This window comes from Haliotis rubra, unplaced genomic scaffold, assembly GCF_003918875.1.
Source record: "Haliotis rubra isolate DU_JTF1 unplaced genomic scaffold, ASM391887v1 Scf293, whole genome shotgun sequence".
Taxonomy (NCBI): domain Eukaryota; kingdom Metazoa; phylum Mollusca; class Gastropoda; order Lepetellida; family Haliotidae; genus Haliotis; species Haliotis rubra.
In genome coordinates this window covers 172468-198552 of record NW_025766961.1, presented here as the reverse complement: position 1 = coordinate 198552, position 26085 = coordinate 172468, and the positions used below count along the sequence as shown (strand labels likewise).

Below are 26085 nucleotides of genomic sequence, written 5' to 3'. Positions count from 1 at the left end.
TTTCCTGGTCTGTAATTATGTTATAAACTGTTGGATGTCAGGTTTGGTTGTCCTTCTGATTCCTATGTATAGCTGTACAACCAAACAGGGGCGACATTAAGGCAACACCTTTAAGCTCACCTTCACATAGAATTCTGAAGTTAATTTTTATATTTTTGAGAGCTGATAAAGTTCACTTTTCAGCTGTAAAGAATTTAAGTCATATTGCATGCTAAATTGTTGTGGATGAAAAGAAAATAAACCTGGAAAATAATGCTTTATGGAAAATTCAGCAGCGTAGATGTCTCCATTGTAATTCACCCATGCTGCTTCCCAATGCCCCAATGGGGGATAACTTCTGTGTTATAATGTATAATTTCTCTTGGGGTGTGAAAGGTTGGTTTGGCCAAGGTTGATAAAGGATAGCACTTGTTCCTGGCCTATACATTGATGGGACAAAACAGGTACTGGTCACCTTGGCGTCTGTATAATGTGTGGGATTGGGATATCTGTGACATGGGGTCACACTGGCTGGAACTACGGGACAGCTACAAGCAGCCACACACTTATACAATTTATGGAAATGACTACCTAACTATTCTTCTATACTAAATACTTGTAAACCCTACAGTGGCCTCCCACCAGCACCATCGCTTATCCAGTGTACTATACTTCAATTTACTCCACCGTAACTACCCTGCGTCCATAGCAGTGTTTGTGAAGTGGCCTCATCTCTCAAAATGACTGCATCACGTCGGGTTTTCCCTCATAACACCGGGATTTAACTGGAATACTGCCCAAAGCGGTGCAAACCCAACTCTCCACATTATTTTCCCTCCGAATGTCTCACAAACAATAATTTGATTGAATGTTATTGTCTTGTTTTGAAAAACGTGACTCCAACCGAACCTATGCTTCTAAACGGGTCTAGAGTTTATCATTATCACTGACGTGCAATACGCTGGACGATCGGGGCATCTCTCGCCTACATCCCCCGTCTCAAATAGCAACTGTTTTTGACCAATTATGCTGTTTGGCCGGTTCGTTGCTGACGTTCGTTACACAATTAGACAGTCTCCACTCCCACACCGGTAGAAGCATTGGGAATAATCCAAACAGATCATACAGCTCCACATTACAATGTCACGCTGATTTCAATGTATTGCATGTAGGCGTGCTGTTAGATACAAAATACCGAATAGATAGTCGAATGTACGCCAGCAATTACTCGAAAATATAAAACTAAACTTGTACTGTGTAGATACATACACGAGACGCATATGGTTATTGTATGCGGTTAGTTTAGGCAAATATTCACGTGACAGCTCGCTCTTTAAACTCCCGAAAGAAGCCACTGTTACTGAGCGTATGGTCTTTGCATGTAAATTGATCATCTGAACACCACTAAATGGCTTTGGCTGATAGTGTAACTCCTTACCTATAATTTTTGCCATTATTTCCATCAAGCAGATTTATACAAGCATTAATCAGACTTAACGTACACATTGTGTAAGACAGCCATAATCTTATATCGATCAAGAGCTAACATTGCGTTTCCCTCTTTGTATGATGCTCCTGGTATTATTGTGGAGATGTCCATTAAGACATCGATGTATTTACATAATACAGCCTCTCTATCACTGGGTCCGACCTGGGCACCAACGATCCCGATGCAACGTCATGATGACGAAGTAACGGTGACGAGTGACGGTCAATGGGGGCTATAAAACTGTCAGCGGTACCTATGTGACCGTCGACGATTTCAATTTAACCAACAAGGAGGCGGACAATGGTGTTCATGAGACCGTCCACGCTGGCGATGCGACTGACAGTGGTGTCGATGTAACCGTAAAAGATGCCAGTATGACAGCCAAAGATGCCGATGTGATAAACAGTGGCCCTGTTTTAACTGCTACCGATGTCCATGAGACCGTCAATGATGCCGAGGGGACCGCGAATCGCAACCTCCTATGGGGAAACTCATCTCTCCGTGTGGTGAGAGGGGAGACAGACGGTATCTGTGTAAAGTGTCCAGGGAAATCACTTCATCCACTTCAAGGGCTACTTACATCAAATGTCACACACAGAGGCAATAAGCTGCGCTCAATGGAACGCAAGTCGATAACTACCAAATTCAAATTCTTGTCATTTCTTAACCCAAGGCGAATATTTGGAGATACTGGCAATTGCTTCTGCTAAATTAACCCCACTCCGATTGATGTGGTGTCGCTAAGAATGACATTTATTCTTTGCCCGTTGAGTTCTTTATGATCCTGTGCGGAAGTGAGTTCTTCAGATCATGTCCAAAACTGAGAGAAGTTTTTTTTAAAAAGGCCCGTAGAACGAAACTTTCAGCTCTTATAGAAAGTCTATCTTCTACATCTGTTTACTTCTATTTCTAATCAATACACTGTTGACTGGCAAATCAAGGCAGTGAGCAAAAAGTAACATCACATGCCTTTAGACCGAGCAAACATGGAAATGACGAGCAGGTTTTCAATATATCTACCACAAAAACTTGGTTCTCAAAATTGTCAATTGTTTTCCTAATAGCCATGTGGTTTAAATGAAATATTGCATTTACAAATGCAGACGCCGCTTATGCACAACCCAGTACACGGAGCAGTGAGATAAATACAGACATTGGTGAGAGTCTCCAGTTGAAATGCTAAATGATAGCTGACTTGCAGTCTCATAGAGGATTTCATTCAAGCCTTTTATACAGCTTTCGTTGGCTGCCAATATGCCATCATTTCAGCTTAAAGTGTGAAGAAACCCGAAGTGATGCTGGCAGATGTTTACCATGCTGGTGAAATCCACGAGCACAGGGGAAGTGCTGACAAACCTCGAAACATAATTGGGCAAACAGGATTGGAATCTAAGATCCTGGTGTGCCCAGGGGAAACAACTCTGCACAGCGGTTAGCCTGGAATTGAAATAACGGCCAAGTAATAGAGCATGGCCATTAACGTTCTTAAAGTATGTCACAAGATGAATTATTTTACCTTTTTGTTAGAATAAAGTGAGACTGCTCCATGCCTGTAGCACGAGACTTTCAGGGCTTATAGTAAGTGAGTATGGTTTTACGCCGCTTTTAGTAATATTCCAGCTATATAACGGCGGAGGACACCAGAAATGGGATTCACCTTGTACCCATGTGGGGAATCGAACCCAGGTCTTCAGCGCGACGTGCGGACACCAATTAGGACCCGTGAAGATCCTGGTTAGAATTGATCTTCACTAACCCATGCTTGTCGTAAGAGGCGACTAACGGGATCGGGTGGTCAGGCTGACTGACTTGGTTGACACATGTCATCGTATCCCAACTGCATAGATCGATGATCGTGGTGTTGATCACTGGATTGTCTGCACCAGATTCGATTATGTACAGACCGCCACCATATAGCTGAACTTACTCACTTAACCATTAGGCTACCCCACCGCCTCTCAAGTCTATCTTCTACATCTGTTAACCTATCTTTCTGACCAATACACTGTCGACTGGCAAATCAAGGCAGTGAGCAACAAGTAGCATCACATCCGACGAATATTTCTATCAACTGTAGATATGATGTACTTAGTTGAGTGCATACTATTCTTCTAATGTCACAAGAAATATTTATTCATTTACTCTAAATTACACAACACAGAGCAAGCCATGAAATAGATATAAAGGAATTGTATGTTTTAAAATCTGGTTTAGTATTTTATTCATTAAAATGTTTAACAAAATGTTTAACAGCTCCTCAGTATCAATGTCTCATTAAACTACCAAGTTGCAGGGGAGTAAAATCGTATTTTACTTACACGATCCTAGTTATCCTTTAATAAACGATGATGAAAATGAACGTAGTCAACATTCCCTAAAACGCTGGATTTTGTTATTATTGATGTGGAGTTTCTGCAGTAAGCACAATTGCGCGATTGTCCGTCTTACGGGATCTCTTAGTCCTGTATCGTCAGGCTTGATATATCTACATTCTATTTCGATAAACACTGGACTAGAGATATACAAAAGTGCATAATACATGGTAGGTTTCTCCATGACCCCTGTATCCCTGATAAAAGAGTGAGTGAGTCTTGGTTTTACACCGACGTATTCCAGCATAGTCGGGACAGCCAGCACTAGAAACTGGCTTCACAGTGTACACATGCGTGGAATAGAGCACGGGCCTTGCGTATGACAAGCGACCCAACAGTCCTGGGTCTCGATCCACCAAGTATTCGTAGCGCTACGACATTCGTAAGCCAATGGTAAACTATAGAGTTACGACAGGTCGTAACGTTACGAACTCTCTGTGGATCGGGACCCTGGTAATAATAGTCAATAAGGTAACATTTAATGTACCTAATATGACATGGCTACCCTTGATGCACCACTGAATCACAAGCTACCTGTTCCAGTATTTTGCCACGGAGCACCGGAAACCATAGGGGAGGACTGGAAGCACCGGATCCCCGCGTCATCATTACTGTTGAATCCGGGTCCTTCCTGACGGCTGTCAAATAGTCCTGCCGTAAAGGTGTTATCAGCTGGCAATGATGGACACATTCAGACTAATCAAAGGGATATCAATGCTGGCAATGGATTTTGTAAGCCTTATTAGTCACACCGAGCGTCAATAAAGGAATAATACCCAAATGGTAATTAGTTGCTAAATAGTGAGTTTGGGGTTTAACGATGATTTGACAGTTTATCCGTTATTTCATGTCGTGTCATCTGGCTGGATCAACTAAAATGGTGCAGAACGCAGACCATCTGAACTATGTTAATTAACACGAGGACAAATATGGAAATGACAGATTCGAACCTGTGAGCAGCGGATCCAGGCTCGCTATAGGGACGTAAGTCGGCAGCGGATTGCTGAGCTTTGGACCACTGGGCCAGTACTGTCTCCTGTTTCAAAACATGCGAAGTTTAAATGATTTAACATGATCATATACAAATTCCAACAATTCTAAAGTTACTTTTAGGATAAGGTATCAAGCCAAAGGTTCAAAATCAAATGTTTAGGTTTCTTAATCTTTCTTTAGCACATTGGAAATAAAATGTTGATATATGACCCAGGTTTATTATTACCCAGGTTTATTATGACTGCGAATTTAACATTCCGTTTCTGCACTTTATAAAAACTCCCGCCAAACACAAGCACACACAACAGCCTTTCTTGGAAGGTCTTCATGGGAATTACCTTGTGATGGCCTAGTGGTTAAAGTGTTGGCTCGAATCTCCGGGTTCGATTACCACAAGGGTTCAATCAGTAAAGCTGACATATTGCTAACAGAAGGGTTAACCCTGACTCGCTAGGTCATTTCTGCATGCGAAATATTCGGTCGGCTAGGCTTTTCATATAGATCTGGCAGAATCAGCCCACACGCAAAGCGTTATTTACAAAAATCCGACCACTTTCACATGCTTTCGAATGGAAGAGTTATATACAGTATTGATCGTGAGAAGCCTTAAAAAATATGACATACGCTGGTAAGGTTGAAAGGTCGAAAGATTCTCAATGAGGTAATACAAGCACGCGAGATCGTATCAAACGATTTTGGTTGTAGGTCTCGCCGGAAATAACGAGAGCAGCACAACGATGCATTGCGTCTGAAAGCAAGACATGCTGGGATTTATTCAAAAAGACAAGAATCCGTTCCCATCCTATATGATTATAAACATTTAAAGATTCACTGAAGCAGCTACAGAATGGCGTGCACATAATACTTTCAACGCAGTCTTCATTCAGGACGGGAGAGTAAAGGAGTCACATTGTTTCACCTCTGAATAATGTTCATCGGATAAAATAAGTAATATTCACATATCAAAGTCAATGCCGTTACAGTTGCAGATATACGTTACACAAAGGAACGTGTCCACAAACCTGTCTTAGCGATCGGACGTAAAACATGGACATCTGCCGTCGTGATGATCTAAGCCCACAATGGCTTTGTGAAAATGGATGGCAATTGTAGCCGAAGCCTGAGATCGCAATTTTAAGGATTTACAATAATTGTGTCGCAAAGACTGTTTGTTCAAGTGCATAGGAACTGGATTACAGTTAAACCTCGTTTATACAGATACCTGATTAAAATAACATAAATAGTGTTACAGTGGCAATTTGTTAATAAATATGTCAATATATTAATAAACACATAATAGTGTTAAACATCGTCAAAAAAGATTAGACTATAGTAATAATTATAAGAGGAGGAACGTCGTTCTTACACACAGTTGATTACAGTGTATAATAGTTAAAACGTAGCAGTCGAATAAAGTTATTATTATCGAAGTCAGTGGAACAACGTTAATATATATAGCGTCAGGCAATAGTTAAAGGAGATGAGATACATATCTACCGGAACTTGGTAGATAAACATAGAAAGGTTATAATATGTCCACGAGGACATGAATTTCATACAGCCTCGTAATACAGACATTTGAAAACTCCTTTAAACAGACATAGAGCAAAATTATCAAAAATCATGAGAGCAAGCCAAGAGTTTGGTGATGATGTCAAAACGGCCCAATTACACACAGCAATCTTAAGAAAAACACGGCAAATCACGTCAACAGAATATGGTCTCTTGGGTTGGTTCGCTTAATAGGGTCTTGTTATACATTCAGCTGTTCAATCTTCGTTAGACGACACTGACCACTACAGTCGCTGTGACAGATGAAATGTCCACTTCCCAGTCCGGCAGACACGATGCAGACGGTGGGCGTCATGTATCAGATGGTGTTTTCCCATGGCGAAGACCTGGCGCGGACGCGATGTTGGCAGTATATTGGGTGTCGCTAAGCTTTCATGAAGGAATGCCGGGGTTTTACCTGTTAATCGAGCCACTAAGGAATAACATATCATATATATTTAAGCGTGTCATGTGTTCACATTCGTATAACAGGTTAAAAATGAAATCTCGTATTTCCATATGTTAAATTAACCTCCCTAAGATGAATAACAAGTAACATCACACGTTGACTTTCTGATAAGACGATAGCCAATCAAAACCGTAACTCATGACGTCAGTTTTTGATGACGTAATAATGTCGTGCCATTAATTTATTGCACGGCGTTCTACCTACTCAGTGTGTCATGATACTGGAGACACTAGTACTGTCAACAAGGTAAACCATCTTTGTTGGTCACGTGCTGACTGGGACAGTCGGTGGTACAAAGAAGCTGGAGACGATGATGAGGATGAAGATGGTGACAGCAATGGAGACGACGCAGATGATCTTCACCACACGCCCAAGACGTCGAGCTCGTTCACAGTTATTACGCATGTACTCTCCGTCCGCCTGCACTGAAAAAGACCAAGACAAATCACATTACGGGTTGTCGAGTCTGATACAGGTTGGTGTGTAGATGTGATCATGTCTTTGTGTGGGGGACGGGGGACGGGCGGGGTTTGGCCTGGGAGAGAGACGCCCCGTCCTTGCAAGGAGTCAGATTATATTCGTGTAACATAAATAGATTTTTGAAGGGACTACGCTTTAAGGCAATTAGAAAGCTGTTTTGAAATTGCTGAAAATAAAGAGTTTTTCTGATAAAGATTGAAAACAAAACAAAACAAAACGTTATCATGGTGCAGATGTACGTCGGTAACACTCATCATGAATAACGAGCGATGCCGCTTTACCACAGCCAGACTAAATCAATAACAACCAAGTCGCTGGAACTTTGTCTTAAAAAACTAAATATCCGCAGTTTTATTGAAATCGTCGTGTCCATGTATACCTGTCCTAGTAACAGCACATTTGTCACTGTACGGGGAAGACCCGTCAAGGCCCGGGTTAAAGTGAATCTTCAATAACCCATGCTTGTCGTAAGAGGCGACTAACGGGATCGGGTGGTCAGGCTCGCTGGCTTGGTTGACACATGTCATTGGTTCCCAATTGCGCAGATCGATGCTCATGATGTTGATCACTGGATTGTCTGGTCCAGACTTGATTATTTACAGACCGCCGCCATATAGCGGGAATATTGCTGAGTGTGGCGTAAAACTAACTAACTCACTCACTCACTCACTGTACGGGGAACCCTGTACAACATTTTTTATATGCTACATATAAACACTACGAGGTTAAACGACTCTAACTTCCCATGCGCGTTACAAATAATCGGATAACAAATGAAATTAACTCATTGATTTTTAAGTAATTGCATTCCTATAAACCCCGAGGCAAAGGATTCGGAGTGTAGGAAGACTTATAAAAAGATATAATAAAGACCACTGCCGTTGCCGGAAGTGTCTTTGCTACCCATGTGATGCAAATACTATCATGGAAATTGCAACATCCGAACGTAACGCTGCTGCAGACTTGGTTGCTGAATCTATAACATCTGTATTGATCAGAGATGCAGCTGGACCTTCGTGTCCAACTTGGTCGCATTTGCTCGCCCATTTCACGTAAGATTACTGTTATCGAATGTTGGATATTGAATAGTGGTCATGGATTATGTTTTTTCCTACTGGGGCACCTGTCTCAGATGTGTACTTTTAACTTTCACAGGGCACAGGTAGCGCAGGTAACTGTACAGAAATGCAACAAGTGTCAGAATCCAATGACCGTTTTCTCCAGTAATAAGATTACCGTGTTAAGAAATTACGGTTGTCCGTTTGGTGTCACAACAATATGAAATAATAGCCTACGCTTTTCGCTCACATTTTGCAAACACGTCGTAGAAACACTGAACTATTGTATTGGGTTAACCCTATAGTGTATTACGTTAACCCTCACTCGTTCACTCGACCCTGCTATACATGCACATGTGGTAGATTTGGAGCTTAGGAACCATTAGCCTGCAGATGTGGTGCTAATATGTTCCTGGACTCAGTGCAAGTGACAACAACAACCGGAAGTCAGGTCCGATACTCTCCGGCCATCTTGGATTTGTTCAATGGCATGAATCTAAAGTATGCTTTAGTGTCATGAACAGATCTAACCAATTTACGCCAAGGTCGTCTGCGAATATCCAGTTTACTCCGTCTCCAACGAGCAAGGGGGATTCAGGGCAATGTTTGTGATAAGACAGATGGTAACGTCACTTTCGAAACGAAGCGGTGAATCACTCCAGGGTATTGATGATAGCAGAATTCATGTATAAAAGCCTGATAGTTGAGGATTTATCAGCATAGGCAAAAAGACGTTCCCACTGATTGCAATACTTCTAATCATATATAAGTTAAAGGGGGACAGTGTATGGGATCTGGAGTCAGTATTCTTTTGTTTGTTGTTTTCGCCGCACACATCAATATTCTAGTTGTGGCCTGTAAATAATCAGGACAATCCAGTGATTGACGCGATGAGCAATATCGAAAGTCATCGGGGCAACCAAGTCCCTTGACCACCCATACGTTTATAGTCTCTACAGATATTGGCCACAGGTGTCCTTTTTTAGTGTGTGAGGACCATATCATAAGACCTATAACATCAAGCCGTCAATGCTTGAATAATGTGTGAAAGAGCGTTATAGTGAGATAATTGCCCACTGCGATCCGGACAGAGTCATTCCTATCACGTATAGGGACAATCTGGACGGCAGCGATAGGGGATCCAAGACGGCCACAACTATAGTATCTGATTCAGGTGACAGTATGACTGATTCGGTGCCTGTAGCCTTATCCTTTCACTGACTAATGGGATAACGAAGGGCTTAACCCTCGCCATCTGGTCACAAGCTCTTGGGCCGTGTGTGGCTCGGCATGTACCAAATACGCATGGTCTCACTGAGCAGATTGACGTAAATGAACTTATGTGTTTCGTCTGTTTAGCGCAATTTAAGGGATCCGGCTTGGGGCAAGGTATTGGGGTTAGGGTCGGTCTTTCACAAGAACTGGGAAAAAAGACATTATCCCAATTTCTGCTTTTCCAGAAACAATGGGGTTAGATTTTTCCTTCAGTTACCTAGTTACATCTGTAAACTGAATACACCCGGTTACCCTTTCACGGCAAGTATTCGCAGAGTTACAAGAACTGTTATTTCGACTTTCACACTTTTTACAATTTCGAGGCAGTTTGAAAGTTACATTGTCCCCACATAAATACTACAGTGATATTGACTGGGCTCCGTATATGATTCAACCTGTGACATGGCCCGATTATAATGTAATATAAGGTTAAGAAAGACAAGCGACAGCATACCGAAACATGAGTCTCATTAACCAATTCAGACAATGACCTACTTTTCAGCTGATCCGAATTTTCTCGTGAGAAAGTGAAAAGAGACACTACAAACAACTATGGTTACACTAAATTCCAATTCCTTGTTTCATAAGAAAATTGTATTTACAAATCAATTGTAATTTTAAAGTTTAAACAAATCGTACTTCTATATTTTATGTCGAGGTTTAGGCAGCATGTCGTTAACTAAGACGTCACAGTCTGCCCCAGTTTGATTCACAATTCATCTGGCTCTCTGGTTACACCTGTGTTTTTTTGCGCCTATTAAATGTATTTTTGTAACGTACAATGGGATTGATATAAAATCAAGTCCGTACCAGACCGCCAAACTTTTCTAGCGGCCGAGCCTTGTTTTGAGATTTCCACGATTTCCAGATTTCTGTTTGTCAGAGCACGCTGTATGACAATTTTGCAAGGATTAGAAGGAGCGTAGTGTTGTAATATACAAGTGATTAGATGTATCAAAATAATACTGATTTATATTCATATATCCAGTTGAATGAGTTGGTCGCAAGATTCTGGACTGGTTATTGTACTATGTTGCGCAATAGGACGGAACCCAGTCAGCAGGACTGACTGACTGAGTTTGGTTTTACGCCGCTTTTAGCAATATTCCAGCAACATCACGGCGGGGGACACCAGAAATGGGCTTCACACATTGTACCCATGTGGGGATTCGAACCCGGGTCTTCGGCGTGACGAGCGAACGCTTTAACCACTAGGCTACCCCACCGCCCCCAGTCAGCAGGAAACGAGACTGTTGTGTAATCAATGTTTTGACTAGAACGGTCTGTGTTTGCTTTGGGTCTGCCAGAGGTTGTGCGTTACTCAAACTGATGGTTACAACATGGGGCAGGCGAAGGTAAACTGTGTCTTATGTCAAGTGTGAAGCTCAATAAAATTATTCAGAAATCAAATGATGGACCATACATGTTCATGAAAACGTTATTCATGTTTGGATGCACATTTGGATCTTTTTCGTGCTTGTTGGGAGCCTTAAACTCACACAGGTTGTGTCTAACGTGAACAGTACAGAATGACCGTTTAGCTATCATGCAGATGCTATTGAAAGTACTTCATTAACTGTAAATATCACCTACGCTATGCCATAGCTTGCTGGAAATCGACGTCAACCCTTGGCTATGCTGTAAACAATGTTGCCAGACATCTAAATATTGAGACCGCCTCCGTGGTGTAGTGGTTAGAGCGTCCGCCCGGAGAACGGAAGGTCGCGGGTTCCATCCCCAGCCGCGTCATACCAAAAGACGTTAAAATATGGTACTTGTTGGTCCCTGCCTGGCGCTAGGCATTAATGGGTACAACAAGGACTGGTCGGCTCGGAGTCAGTATAATGTGTCTGAGTGGGGTATTCATGCTTCACTGCGGCATGGTATCTCAGTGGACTAGCACTATAAAACCAGCTTCAGTCTGGGCTAGTACAAGCAGCCGCACATACACATACACACGCATGCACGTCGTCATATGAGCGAAATATTCTCAAGCACGACATTAAACCCAATTTCACTTCACCTCACCTCTAAATATTGAACGAAATCCATGTCATCTCTTTCAGGACGTCACATTCGTTTGGTGCATCTGCGGAATCGATGCCACATTAACAGTTTGGAAAACTACTTGCTTGAGGCCAATTGGTGGTCAGTTAGTATCTGAACTCTACAAGCAGTCGCTTGAGGAAGCAGGTAATCCAGGCCCCGACTTCCAGCGACGAGCGGACAGGTCTGATGGTCGTGCATGGGCCAACCCACTCAGCCATTGTGGCTTTCACAAACTGACTGACAGCTTGCTTGCTTGTTTGTTGTGTAACGTAGCACCTGTTCCATCTACATGGCGGTGGTCAGTAGATAATCGAGGCTTGACCAGATAATCCAGTGATCAACAACACGAGCATTGATCTACGCAGTTGGGATACGATGAAATGTGTCAACCAAGTCAGCGAGCCTGATCTCCCGACTCCGTTAGTCGTACCAATTTATCCCGTTGACTTTGTGTAACTCGAATCTGATGGGACTCAACCCCCAAAAGTACTAGAATTTGTACTTTAATGAGAAAGTGTGATCTCAACTATAACAAGTGTTACTTTCGTTAATTGCCGGTATTTTATCCAAGTCTCACTCCCATCAGGTGAGGTGAGGTGAAATTGGGTTTTACGTCGTGCTTGAGAATATTTCGCTCATATGACGACGTGCATGCGTGTGTATGTGTATGTGCGGCTGCTTGTACTAGCCCAGACTTAAGCTGGTTTTATAGTGCTAGCCCACTGAGATACCATGCCGCAGTGAAGCATGAATAGCCCACTCAGACACATTATACTGACTCCGAGCCGACCAGTCCTTGTTGTACCCATTAATGCCTAGCGCCAGGCAGGGACCAACAAGTACCATATTTTAACGTCTTTTGGTATGACGCGGTCGGGGAATCTATTATATGGTCTCTGCTCCCATAGACAAGGCATGCGATGGGATAGATGGACGCATACAGTGAGACCAGAACCAATCGGGAACGTTAGGTCAGTGGGGACAATCTTTGTTTGTTTCCAATCATCTCATGTCATCTATGCGCGGCCTCTACCTATTATCGCCAACGGTCTTGACATCAGATATTGATGTTGCAGACTGAGATGTTACCATGTCCCGTTTTCAGTGCTTGTCGCTCTGTCTCATTTTACCAAGTGTGGGTTTTGTCAATAACTTGTTAAGATGAAACATTGATCAGGACATTGACCAAGTATTAGGGTGTTATTATAAATAACAAAAACTTCACAACCCTTTATGCAAAACATGGTTAATTTTTTTTAGCATATAGGAGTGATCGGTTTAGGCCATAACAAATAAACTCTTTGAGATTGGACTAGGCAGTGCATGGGGTAACCCTGAGACCAAATACCGACATTTGATCTCTGGGCGGCCTAATGGTTAAGCCGTTGGCTCCTCACACAAAGACCAGGGCCTAGATTTTTCGAAGCTCTCTTAGTGCTAAGATAATCGTAAGTGCCATACATTAACATTAACTTACGACTATCTTAGCGCTAAGAGAGCTTCGAAAATCTAGGCCCTGGGTTCGATTGGGTACAATGTGTGAAGCCAATTTCTGGTGTCCCAAGCCGTGATATTCCTTGAATATTGCTAAAGGCGGCGTAAAACTATACTCATTCATTGGGTTCGACACCCTTTTCTACGATTCGCGTCTAGTCTATGATGAGACTTTACTGACCATGCCGCTTGGGTCACAAAGCCCCATTTATCCAGAGTTACAGTAATATAATATAGTACTGGTAGTAGTATTTATAGCAGAGGTAATGCATGGTCCATATACCGCTTGAGTAGTCAAATTTTGGAAGAAATCCTATAAGTTGATATATCACGAAAACGTCCTACATTGTAACTGCTTCATTCGCCTTTATACATCATCATCAGTCTCTGACAATTCTGATAATTGAATCCTGTCACTGGATGTCTTAAGTTTGTATAGCTATTGGACTAAAGGGTGGGTGCTGTGCTCCATGCACGGTGTCAGTTCGTCTACAAATCCAGTATAGTGCAACCTGTAAAACAACAGATCCATTATCTTTGTGAAATTAGATTATTGATTAGGTTTTAGATGGATATACATAATTGTATTTTAGTACACACACACACAAATAGGGGTTCGGATTGTTTTAACTCAGGAATACCATTTGGAACAGATTCCATGTATTTATTGACACGTGTCACCTAGTCAAACCGAATCTGGAAAAACGCGTAAATCGCAGGCACAGAACGACGGGCGTCAGTGCATTGTTTGAGTCACGTTTAGTTCTCTACAGTGTTTGCCCCCAAATCCTCGATTCCGGTGATATCAGTGAACCAATTAGTTCACAGACTCTTGGCGTTATATTGAGAACCTTTGTTGGGATTTCACAGTTGTTTTTGCCTTGAACATTAATGTTCGGTAATTAATGAAATGACTGATTTAAAATAATCACATGTAAAATGTAGACTTCCAAACAAGTAATCAACTAATTGTCCCTGCACTGTGTATTTGCCGGAAACGTATGAAATCCTATTCAAAATTATGATTGATTATGTCGATGTGTCCAGTATATATTTGCAGTCTTCGTGATAGCCATAAGAAAGTTGTTGTTTGAACGCGTGACATATAAAATTTCCTGATATTTTCTTCAGTAAAAAACATATTTTAAAGGATGAATACTCCGTCTCTATAACCCCGAAGACCCATGAAGATCCGGGTTAAACTTGGTATTCAACAACCCAACCGTTGAAGACTAGGGTCTTCAGCAACCCATGCTTATCGTAAGAGGCGACTAACAGGATCGCTGGCTTGGTTAACACATGTCATCGTATCTCAATTGCGTAGATGGTGTTCATGCTGTTGATCACCGGATTGTCTGATCCAGACTCAATTATTTAGAGAACGGCGCCATATAGCTGGAATATTGCGGAGTGCAGCGTTAAACAACAAACAAACAATTATTGTAATACGGAAGTATCCTCATTGGTCAAATTCACAAGTTTGCACGTATATATTTTGAGGGTTTGAAGTGAAAGAATTAATATCTTTCAGGTTTTAGATATTAACATTCCTTGTGCATAAATATACCGTTGTGATAGACAATATTTTTGCCCAAATTGGGTCAAGTTTTCTTATCGTGCAGAAAAACAACAACCCCAAACATCTGAACATCTTTCTCACGCATCATGTCTCCAGAGGTTATTAGATTACCATATTAAGACGCATGGAGTCACTGGGCCTATTAAGCTTACAATGGTGGAAAACAAGACATCTGAAACGTGCAACAGGTCAGAAGAGCTCTTATTTATCCCAATTTCGAGGATAAATTAGATGAATGAGTTTTCTAACACGACAGCAGAATGTACAGACAAGGTACTCACTGGCTAACACCAAGGCGATTATGCCCGCGAGGGGATTGAAGAACACCGTTGTACACAGCGCCAGCCACATGTAGTTTGGAGGTTTGGTCTCTAGAACTGGGATGTTGTAGATGTCGGAGCTCTTTTCCTCCCCCTCAACAACGTTCCCAGACCTAAGGGGGTCTGTTTCCCCTGCTAGTTCCACTTCAGAAAATACACCACCGTTGGAATTCTTGAAATATCCATTGGGATCAAATGTTTCACTCGTTTCTGTGTCTGCCGCGGCTGGCATAATGAAAGGAGGATTTAACTGATGGATCTAGTTGGTGGTGAATCTATCCTAATGAAAATATATCCCATCCGCGTGTGTTCCTTCAGAACATCACTTTAAGAACAATTGGATTCCTGGGAAAAGTCGTTTTTCTCTCTAATAGTCATCAGAATCACGAAATGGTTGCCATGGTCACGACTTCCACTTACTTTACATAATCGTGCCACACATTTCATACGAATGTGTACGAGCGTGTAATAGGCACCGTGTTTTGTAGATGATGCTTAACTGGTTCCCGCTGATTGATGGTTGGAATCAAATAAGTTATCCGTTGGCGAGCTGAAATCTTTGCTAAACCCGAGTTGACAAAATCCATAAATTGAAATCGTGTAAACATGGTTAGGAATATAAGCCTAAAGACGAATTATCACTCACTTCCAAGCACCACAACTGTCATTCAAAATTGTCCAAGCAGTAATTCAAACAGTTTGCAACGGATGTCGTCTGCTCACGAAATCTTCCAATCTGGGGCGAGCAGACGACAGCGTAATGACTAACCCGAATCATAGAGAGGCTGGGAGTGACTGATCATTATTAGAGCAACGATGAGAGCTAAGGTTTTGTCGTCTTCACCCCTCTCAGAATCGATCATATATCTACGTTGACACTAAATGATAGAAATCGGACGTAGACCTGTCAAACGTTCGGACTTTCGCTTATTGCGTCAGTTGAGTCGTACGGCACAGGAAGGACAGGAGCAATTTTGGACACCTGTCCATTCCACTTTTCATTCTCATAACCGTATGAAGACGCTGTAGACTATCTTGTATATCAAAGCAGTGATTCCCGGTAGAAAAAAAGTTGTATTTCTGAATCTGATAAATCGAAGCCCTCCGCTCAGACCTTACTGATACTGTTGATATTCCTCGTACAATTAGTGGAAACACTTTCATTCAGTCCAAACACCAGTGTGCGTTTGTCGTTGGAGCCACGGTTGTAATGCATGACAGTATATTCCTCTAGTCTTGCAGTGTGAGCTTGGGGTAGCATCATAGGGAACAGCAGATTGCTGCCTTTGCTTGGTATGCCTGTAGATTTCACGTAAAATGGGGTTGTTTAATTAGGGTTTAACCGCAAGATTGCTGTGTTGTGTTACTGTTTCAGTATTGGTTTATTCTGTTTCTGTAGTGAGGATAGACAATTTGGAGTTAGCCTTCCCTTATATTTCACTCATATTGTAATTTGTAGGTTTTTGTAGTGCTAGGCGGTTGTTACCGTGAGAGGCGACTAACGGGATCGGGTGGTCAGGCTCGCTAACATGGTTGACACATGTCATCGTATCCCTGTTACGTAGATCGATGCTCATGCTGTTGATCACTAGATTGTTTGGTCCAGACTCGATTATTTACTGACCGCTGCCATATAGTTGGAATATTGCTGGGTGCGGCGTTAAACAATATCCAACCAACCAACTGTTATATGATGCACCAGATACCACACTCACTTTAATGAGTTTAATCAGGACGGGCCTTGTTTTGCTACTTCGATGCATATTTAATTTCATGCCACTGCAAACGTTGCCACACAATAGTGGCTGCCTGTATATAACTAACTTGGACACTGTAGGTGTATCTCCTGGCATACACCAACACTCTCGGCTGTATGATATTCGTGACACTATCAGGCGTTTACTTGTATACCTCCGACACTGTCAGGTGTTTTCTGATATATCCCTGACATCGTTGTGTGCGTTTCCTTGTATATCCCCAACATGGGCCCCCTTTCACAAACTGATCTTAGTTTCCTGGTATATCCCGAACACTGTCAGGTGTGTTTCCAGGTACATCCCAAACACTGTCAGGTGTGTTTCCTTGTATATCCCAAACACTGTCAGGTGTGTTTCCTTGTATATGTGTATCCCTGACATGGTCAGGTGTTTCCTTGTATATCCCGAATACTGTCAGGAGTGTTTCCTGGTATATCCCGAACACTGTTTCCTGGTATATCCCGAACACTGTCAGGTGTGTTTCCTGGTACAAACCGAACACTGTCAGGTGTGTTTCCTAGTACATTCCAAACATTGTCAGGTGTGTTTCCTGGTATAACCTGAACACTGTCAGGTGTGTTTCCTGGACACTGACAAGGTGTGTTTCCTTGTACATTCCAAACACTGTCAGGTGTGTTTCCTCGTACATGTATATCAACACTGTCTGGCGTGTTTCCTGTCTGGCGTGTTTCCTGGTACATGTATATCATCAACACTGTCAGGTGTGTTTCCTGGTACATCCCGAACACTGTCAGGTGTGTTTCCTGGTACATGCCGAAGACTGTCAGGTGTGTTTCCTTGTATATCCCTGACATGGTCAGGTGTGTTTCCTGGTACATCCCGAAGACTGTCAGGTGTGTTTCCTGGTACATGCCGAAGACTGTCAGGTGTGTTTCCTGGTACATCCCTGACATGGTCAGGTGTGTTTCCTGGTACATCCCAGGTGTGTTTCCTGGTACACTGAACAGGTCAGGTGTGTTTCCTGGTACATGCCGAAGACTGTCAGGTGTGTTTCCTTGTATATCCCTGACATGGTCAGGTGTGTTTCCTGGTACATCCCGAAGACTGTCAGGTGTGTTTCCTGGTACATGCCGAAGACTGTCAGGTGTGTTTCCTGGTACATCCCTGACATGGTCAGGTGTGTTTCCTGGTACATCCCGAACACTGTCAGGTGTGTTTCCTGGTACATCCCGAACACTGTCAGGTGTGTTTCCTGGTACATGCCGAAGACTGTCAGGTGTGTTTCCTGATACATCCCTGACATGGTCAGGTGTGTTTCCTGGTACATCCCGAACACTGTCAGGTGTGTTTCCTGATACATCCCTGACATGGTCAGGTGTGTTTCCTGGTACATCCCTGACATGGTCAGGTGTGTTTCCTGGTACATCCCTGACATGGTCAGGTGTGTTTCCTGGTACATCCCGAACACTGTCAGGTGTGTTTCCTGGTACATCCCGAACACTGTCAGGTGTGTTTCCTGGTACATCCCTGACATGGTCAGGTGTGTTTCCTGGTACATCCCTGACATTGTCAGGTGTGTTTCCTGGTACATTATCAACACTGTCAGGTGTGTTTCCTGGTACATCCCGAACACTGTCAGGTGTGTTTCCTGGTACATCCCTGACATGGTCAGGTGTGTTTCCTGGTACATCCCGAACACTGTCAGGTGTGTTTCCTGGTACATGCCGAAGACTGTCAGGTGTGCTTCCTTGTATATCCCTGACATGGTCAGGTGTGTTTCCTGGTACATCCCTGACATGGTCAGGTGCGTTTCCTGGTACATGCCGAAGACTGTCAGGTGTGTTTCCTTGTATATCCCTGACATGGTCATGTGTGTTTCCTTGTATATAGTAGATGCTGTCAAGTAAACCACCTACACGGTCGGAATGGTTAGGTGTGTTTCTTGGTATATCATCATGACCATAAGTTGTGTTTCCTTGTATATCTTGAACACTGTAAGGTGTGTTTCCTTGCATATCCCAAACACTGCCAGGTGTGTTTCCAGGTGTGTTTCCTTGTATATGCCAAACACTGTCAGGTGTGTTTCCTGGTACATGTGTATGCCTGACATGGTCAGGTGTTTCCTTGTATATCCCGAACACTGCCAGGTGTGTTGTTTCCTTGTATATCCCAAACACTGTCAGGTGTGTTTCCTGGAACATCCCAAACACTGTCAGGTGTGTTTCCTGGTATAACCTGAACACTGTCAGGTGTGTTTCCTGGTACATCCCGAACACTGTCAGGTGTGTTTCCTGGTATAACCTGAACACTGTCAGGTGTGTTTCCTGGTGTATCCTGAACACTGACAAGGTATGTTTCCTGGTACATCCCGAACACTGTCAGGTGTGTTTCCTGGTACATCGAATGTCAGGTGTGTTTCCTGGTACCCGAACACTGTCAGGTGTGTGTTTCCTGAACACTGACAAGGTATGTTTCCTGGTACATCCTGAACACTGTCAGGTGTGTTTCCTGGTGTATCCTGAACACTGACAAGGTATGTTTCCTGGTACATTCCAAACACTGTCAGGTGTGTTCCCAGGTACATCCCGAACATTGTCAGGTGTGTTTCCTGGTACATTCCAAACACTGTCAGGCGTGTTTCCTGGTACATGTGTATCATCAACACTGTCAGGTGTGTTCCCAGGTACATCCCGAACATTGTCAGGTGTGTTTCCTGGTACATTCCAAACACTGTCAGGTGTGTTCCCAGGTACATCCCGAACACTGTCAGGTGTGTTTCCTGGTACATTCCAAACATTGTCAGGTGTTTCCTGGCGTATCCCAAACACTGTCAGGTGTGTTTCCTGGTACATTCCAAACACTGTCAGGTGTGTTTCCTGGTATATCATCAACACTGTCACTGTCAGGTGTGTTTCCTGGTACATTATCAACACTGTCAGGTGTGTTTCCTGGTATATCCCGAACACTGTCAGGTGTGTTCCCGAACACTGTCAGGTGTGTTTCCTGGTACATATCAACACTGTCAGGTGTGTTTCCTGGTACATTCTCAACACTGTCAGCTGTGGTTCCTGGTACATGCAGGGTACATCCGAACACTGTCAGGTGTGTTTCCTGGTATATCCCTGACATGGTCAGGTGCGTTTCCTGGTACATGCCGAACACTGTCAGGTGTGTTTCCTTGTATATCCCTGACATGGTCATGTGTTTCCTTGTATATCCCTGACATGGTCATGTGTTTCCTTGTATATAGTAGATGCTGTCAAGTAAACCACCTACACGGTCGGAATGGTTAGGTGTGTTTCTCGGTATATCATCATGACCATAAGTTGTGTTTCCTTGTATATCATGAACACTGTAAGGTGTGTTTCCTCGCATAGATATCCTTGTATAAACACTGTCAGTTGTGTGCCCTTGTATATGCCAAACACTGTCAGGTGTGTTTCCTGGTATATCCCAAACACTGTCAGGTGTGTTTCCTGGTACATTACAAACACTGTCAGGTGTGTTTCCTGGTATAACCTGAACACTGTCAGGTGTGTTTCCTGGTACATAACCTGAACACTGTCAGGTGTGTTTCCTGGTATATCGAACACTGTCAGGTGTGTTTCTGGTGTGTTTCTGTGTTTATATCATCCAACACTGTCAGGTGTGTTTCCTGGTACATCCCAAACACTGTCAGGTGTGTTTCCTGGTATAACCTGAACACTGTCAGGTGTGTTTCCTGGTGTATCCTGAACACTGACAAGGTATGTTTCCTGGTACATTCCAAACACTGTCAGGTGTGTTCCCAGGTACATCCCGAACATTGTCAGGTGTGTTTCCTGGTACATTCCAAACACTGTCAGGCGTGTTTCCTGGTACATGTGTATCATCAACACTGTCAGGTGTGTTCCCAGGTACATCCCGAACATTGTCAGGTGTGTTTCCTGGTACATTCCAAACACTGTCAGGTGTGTTCCCAGGTACATCCCAACACTGTCAGGTGTGTTTCCTGGTACATTCCAAACATTGTCAGGTGTTTCCTGGTAGTATCCCAAACACTGTCAGGTGTGTTTCCTGGTACATTCCAAACACTGTCAGGTGTGTTTCCTGGTATATCATCAACACTGTCACTGTCAGGTGTGTTTCCTGGTACATTATCAACACTGTCAGGTGTGTTTCCTGGTATATCCTGAACACTGTCAGGTGTGTTTCCTGGTACATCCCAAACACTGTCAGGTGTGTTTCCTGGTACATCAACACTGTCAGCTGTGGTTCCTGGTACATGCCGAACACTGTTAGGTGTTTCCTTGTATATCCCAAACACTGTCAGGTGTGTTTCCTGGTACATCCCTGACACTGTCAGGTGTGTTTCCTGGTACATCCCGAACACTGTCAGGTGTTTCCTGGTACATCCCGAACACTGTCAGGTGTGTTTCCTTGTATATCCCTGACATGGTCAGGTGTGTTTCCTGTACATCCCGAACACTGTCAGGTGTGTTTCCTGGTACATGCCGTAGATGACTGTCAGGTGTGTTTCCTGGTATCATCCCATGACATGGTTAGGTGTGTTTCCTGGTATATCATGAACACTGTAAGGTGTGTTTCCTGGTATATCATGAACACTGTCAGGTGTGTTTCCTGGTATATCCCGAACACTGTCAGGTGTGTTTCCTGGTACATCCCAAACACTGTCAGGTGTGTTTCCTGGTACATCCCGAACACTGTCAGGTGTGTTTCCTGGTACATTCCAAACATTGTCAGGTGTGTTTCCTGGTACATCCCAAACACTGTCAGGTGTGTTTCCTGGTACATTCCAAACACTGTCAGGTGTGTTTCCTGGTATATCATCAACACTGTCACTGTCAGGTGTGTTTCCTGGTACATTATCAACACTGTCAGGTGTGTTTCCTGGTATATTATCAACACTGTCAGGTGTGTTTCCTGGTATATCCCGAACACTGTCAGGTGTGTTTCCTGGTACATTCTCAACACTGTCAGCTGTGGTTCCTGGAACATGTCAGGTGTGTTTCCTGGTATGCATTTTATCGAACACTGTCAGGTGTGTTTCCTGGTATATCCCTGACATGGTCAGGTCGTTTCCTGGTACATGCCGAAGACTGTCAGGTGTGTGTTTCCTTGTATATCCCTGACATGGTCATGTGTTTCCTTGTATATCCCTGACATGGTCATGTGTGTTTCCTTGTATATAGTAGATGCTGTCAAGTAAACCACCTACACGGTCGGAATGGTTAGGTGTGTTTCTCGGTATATCATCATGACCATAAGTTGTGTTTCCTTGTATATCTTGAACACTGTAAGGTGTGTTTCCTTGCATATCCCAAACACTGCCAGGTGTGTTTCCTTGTATATGCCAAACACTGTCAGGTGTGTTTCCTGGTACATGTGTATGCCTGACATGGTCAGGTGTTTCCTTGTATATCCCGAACACTGCCAGGTGTGTTGTTTCCTTGTATATCCCAAACACTGTCAGGTGTGTTTCCTGGAACATCCCAAACACTGTCAGGTGTGTTTCCTGGTATAACCTGAACACTGTCAGGTGTGTTTCCTGGTACATCCCGAACACTGTCAGGTGTGTTTCCTGGTATATCCCGAACACTGTCAGGTGTGTTTCCTGGTATAACCTGAACACTGTCAGGTGTGTTTCCTGGTGTATCCGGAACACTGACAAGGTATGTTTCCTGGTACATCCCGAACACTGTCAGGTGTGTTTCCTGGTACATCCCGAACACTGTCAGGTGTGTTTCCTGGTACATCCCGAACACTGTCAGGTGTGTTTCCTGGTATAACCTGAACACTGTCAGGTGTGTTTCCTGGTGTATCCTGAACACTGACAAGGTATGTTTCCTGGTACATTCCAAACACTGTCAGGTGTGTTCCCAGGTACATCCGAACATTGTCAGGTGTGTTTCCTGGTACATTCCAAACACTGTCAGGCGTGTTTCCTGGTACATGTGTATCATCAACACTGTCAGGTGTGTTCCCAGGTACATCCCGAACATTGTCAGGTGTGTTTCCTGGTACATTCCAAACACTGTCAGGTGTGTTCCCAGGTACATCCCTGGTAACACTGTCAGGTGTGTTTCCTGGTACATTCCAAACATTGTGTCAGGTGTTTGTTTCCTGGTATATCATCAACTTCCAAACACTGTCAGGTGTGTTTCCCATCAACACTGTCACTGTCAGGTGTGTTTCCTGGTACATTCCAACACTGTCAGGTGTGTTTCCTGGTATATCCTGAACACTGTCAGGTGTGTTTCCTGGTATATCCCAAACACTGTCAGGTGTGTTTCCTGGTACATTATCAACACTGTCAGCTGTGGTTCCTGGTACATGCCGAACACTGTTAGGTGTTTCCTTGTATATCCCAAACACTGTCAGGTGTGTTTCCTGGTACATCCGAACACTGTCAGGTGTGTTTCCTGGTATATCCCTGACATGGTCAGGTGCGTTTCCTGGTACATGCCGAAGACTGTCAGGTGTGTTTCCTTGTATATCCCTGACATGGTCATGTGTTTCCTTGTATATCCCTGACATGGTCATGTGTTTCCTTGTATATAGTAGATGCTGTCAAGTAAACCACCTACACGGTCGGAATGGTTAGGTGTGTTTCTCGGTATATCATCATGACCATAAGTTGTGTTTCCTTGTATATCATGAACACTGTAAGGTGTGTTTCCTCGCATATCCCAAACACTGTCAGTTGTGTGCCCTTGTATATGCCAAACACTGTCAGGTGTGTTTCCTGGTATATCCCAAACACTGTCAGGTGTGTTTCCTGGTACATTATCAACACTGTCAGGTGTGTTTCCTGGTACATGTATCAACACTGTCAGGTGTGTTTCCTGGGTCAGGTGTGTTTCCTGGTATATCATCAACACTGTCAGGTGTGTTTCCTGGTACATCCCGAACACTGTCAGGTGTGTTTCCTGGTATAACCTGAACACTGTCAGGTGTGTTTCCTGGTGTATCCTGAACACTGACAAGGTATGTTTCCTGGTACATTCCAAACACTGTCCAGGTGTGTTTCCTGGTACATTCCAAACACTGTCAGGTGTGTTCCCAGGTACATCCCGAACATCCAAACACTGTCAGGTGTGTTTCCTGGTACATTCCAAACACTGTCAGGGTGTGCGGTTTCCTGGTACATGTGTATCATCAACACTGTCAGGTGTGTTCCCAGGTACATCCCGAACATTGTCAGGTGTGTTTCCTGGTACATTCTGGTACAAACACTGTCAGGTGTGTTCCCAGGTACATCCCGAACACTGTCAGGTGTGTTTCCTGGTACATTCCAAACATTGTCAGGTGTTTCCTGGCGTATCCCAAACACTGTCAGGTGTGTTTCCTGGTACATTCCAAACACTGTCAGGTGTGTTTCCTGGTATATCATCAACACTGTCACTGTCAGGTGTGTTTCCTGGTACATTATCAACACTGTCAGGTGTGTTTCCTGGTATATCCTGAACACTGTCAGGTGTGTTTCCTGGCGTATCCCAAACACTGTCAGGTGTGTTTCCTGGTACATTATCAACACTGTCAGCTGTGGTTCCTGGTACATGCCGAACACTGTTAGGTGTTTCCTTGTATATCCCAAACACTGTCAGGTGTGTTTCCTGGTACATCCGAACACTGTCAGGTGTGTTTCCTGGTATATCCCTGACATGGTCAGGTGCGTTTCCTGGTACATGCCGAAGACTGTCAGGTGTGTTTCCTTGTATATCCCTGACATGGTCATGTGTTTCCTTGTATATCCCTGACATGGTCATGTGTTTCCTTGTATATAGTAGATGCTGTCAAGTAAACCACCTACACGGTCGGAATGGTTAGGTGTGTTTCTCGGTATATCATCATGACCATAAGTTGTGTTTCCTTGTATATCATGAACACTGTAAGGTGTGTTTCCTCGCATATCCCAAACACTGTCAGTTGTGTGCCCTTGTATATGCCAAACACTGTCAGGTGTGTTTCCTGGTACATTATCAACACTGTCAGGTGTGTTTCCTGGTACATCCCAAACACTGTCAGGTGTGTTTCCTGGTATATCATCAACACTGTCAGGTGTGTTTCCTGGTACATCCCGAACACTGTCAGGTGTGTTTCCTGGTATATCATCAACACTGTCAGGTGTGTTTCCTGGTACATTATCAACACTGTCAGGAGTGTTTCCTGGTATATCCCGAACACTGTTTCCTGGTATATCCCGAACACTGTCAAATGTGTTTCCTGGTATATCCCGAACACTGTCAAGTGTGTTTCCTGGTACATGTATACCATCAACACTGTCAGGTATGTTTCTGTTTATATCCTGGATTTCGTCAGGTGTGTTTCCTTGTATATCATGAACACCGACAAGTGTCTTTCCCTGTATATAGCAGATATATTCAGGTGTCTTCTCCGTACATTGTACTCTCTATTTCCGGTAAATCACCTACATTGTCGGAATGGTCTGGTGTGCTTCTTTGTATATACCTGAGATCTCGGCACTGTCAGGTGTTTTTAGGTTGATGATGACTTTAGGTTGATCATTGTGGCTTGTACATTATCAAGTCTAGACCAAACAAACTTGTGACTGAAAGCTATAGTCTGTTTGGGTCAAAATGATACCGATGAATCACAATCTAACTCCAAATTGGTTCATGATCAAAGATTCATTTCAACGCAGAATGTAATGAAAACATCAGACCGACTTGGATTCATATATAAGTTTCATATTTTGTCTCCAAAATAAAATGCTGTTCCTGCAATAGTTTACTGTTACTTTACCCTCATAAAACTTCACATGTTAAAACAAAATTATTATAGTTTGTTAAGTAACCTTTTTATTTTGGAGACAAACGTTATGAACCTTTTTCCAGAGTTGGTCTGATGTTTTCATTACATTCTACATTGAAATGAATGTTTGATCATGAACTGATTTGGAGTTAAGTTGTGATTCATCGGTATCATTTTGACCCAAACAGACTATAAGCAATGACACATGTCCGTGAAATGTGATGACATAAAATGAGCCATAGTGCCTGACCACCCTTGGCATGTTCACTCAGCACTCAAGACAGGGGCGTAGCTACCGTTAAAAAAAAAAGCCCAGGCTTACAAATGATTTTTGCTAAAAGAATGTTTTTTCTAATTCTTTCCAAAAATACCTCAAATAAAGGTACTATCTAAATATAAAGCTTTGCAACCTATTGGGCTTCTATGAAAAAATTGGCTTGCTACGCACCTGCAAGACTTGCATGGAGTACTTTGGACAAGTGTG

General features: G+C 43.2%; 1 protein-coding gene across 1 annotated transcript; it reads right to left on the bottom strand.

Annotated features, from left to right (window-relative positions):
* Nucleotides 1-6158: 6158 nt before the first annotated feature.
* LOC124282144 lies at nucleotides 6159-15617 on the bottom strand. The gene is made up of 2 exons (XM_046718114.1): nucleotides 15070-15617; nucleotides 6159-7278 (listed from the first exon to the last, which is right to left on the bottom strand). Exons 1-2 carry the CDS (start codon nucleotides 15338-15340, stop codon nucleotides 7118-7120), a joined length of 432 nt encoding a protein of 143 aa, XP_046574070.1. The 5' UTR covers nucleotides 15341-15617; the 3' UTR covers nucleotides 6159-7117.
* Nucleotides 15618-26085: the final 10468 nt, after the last annotated feature.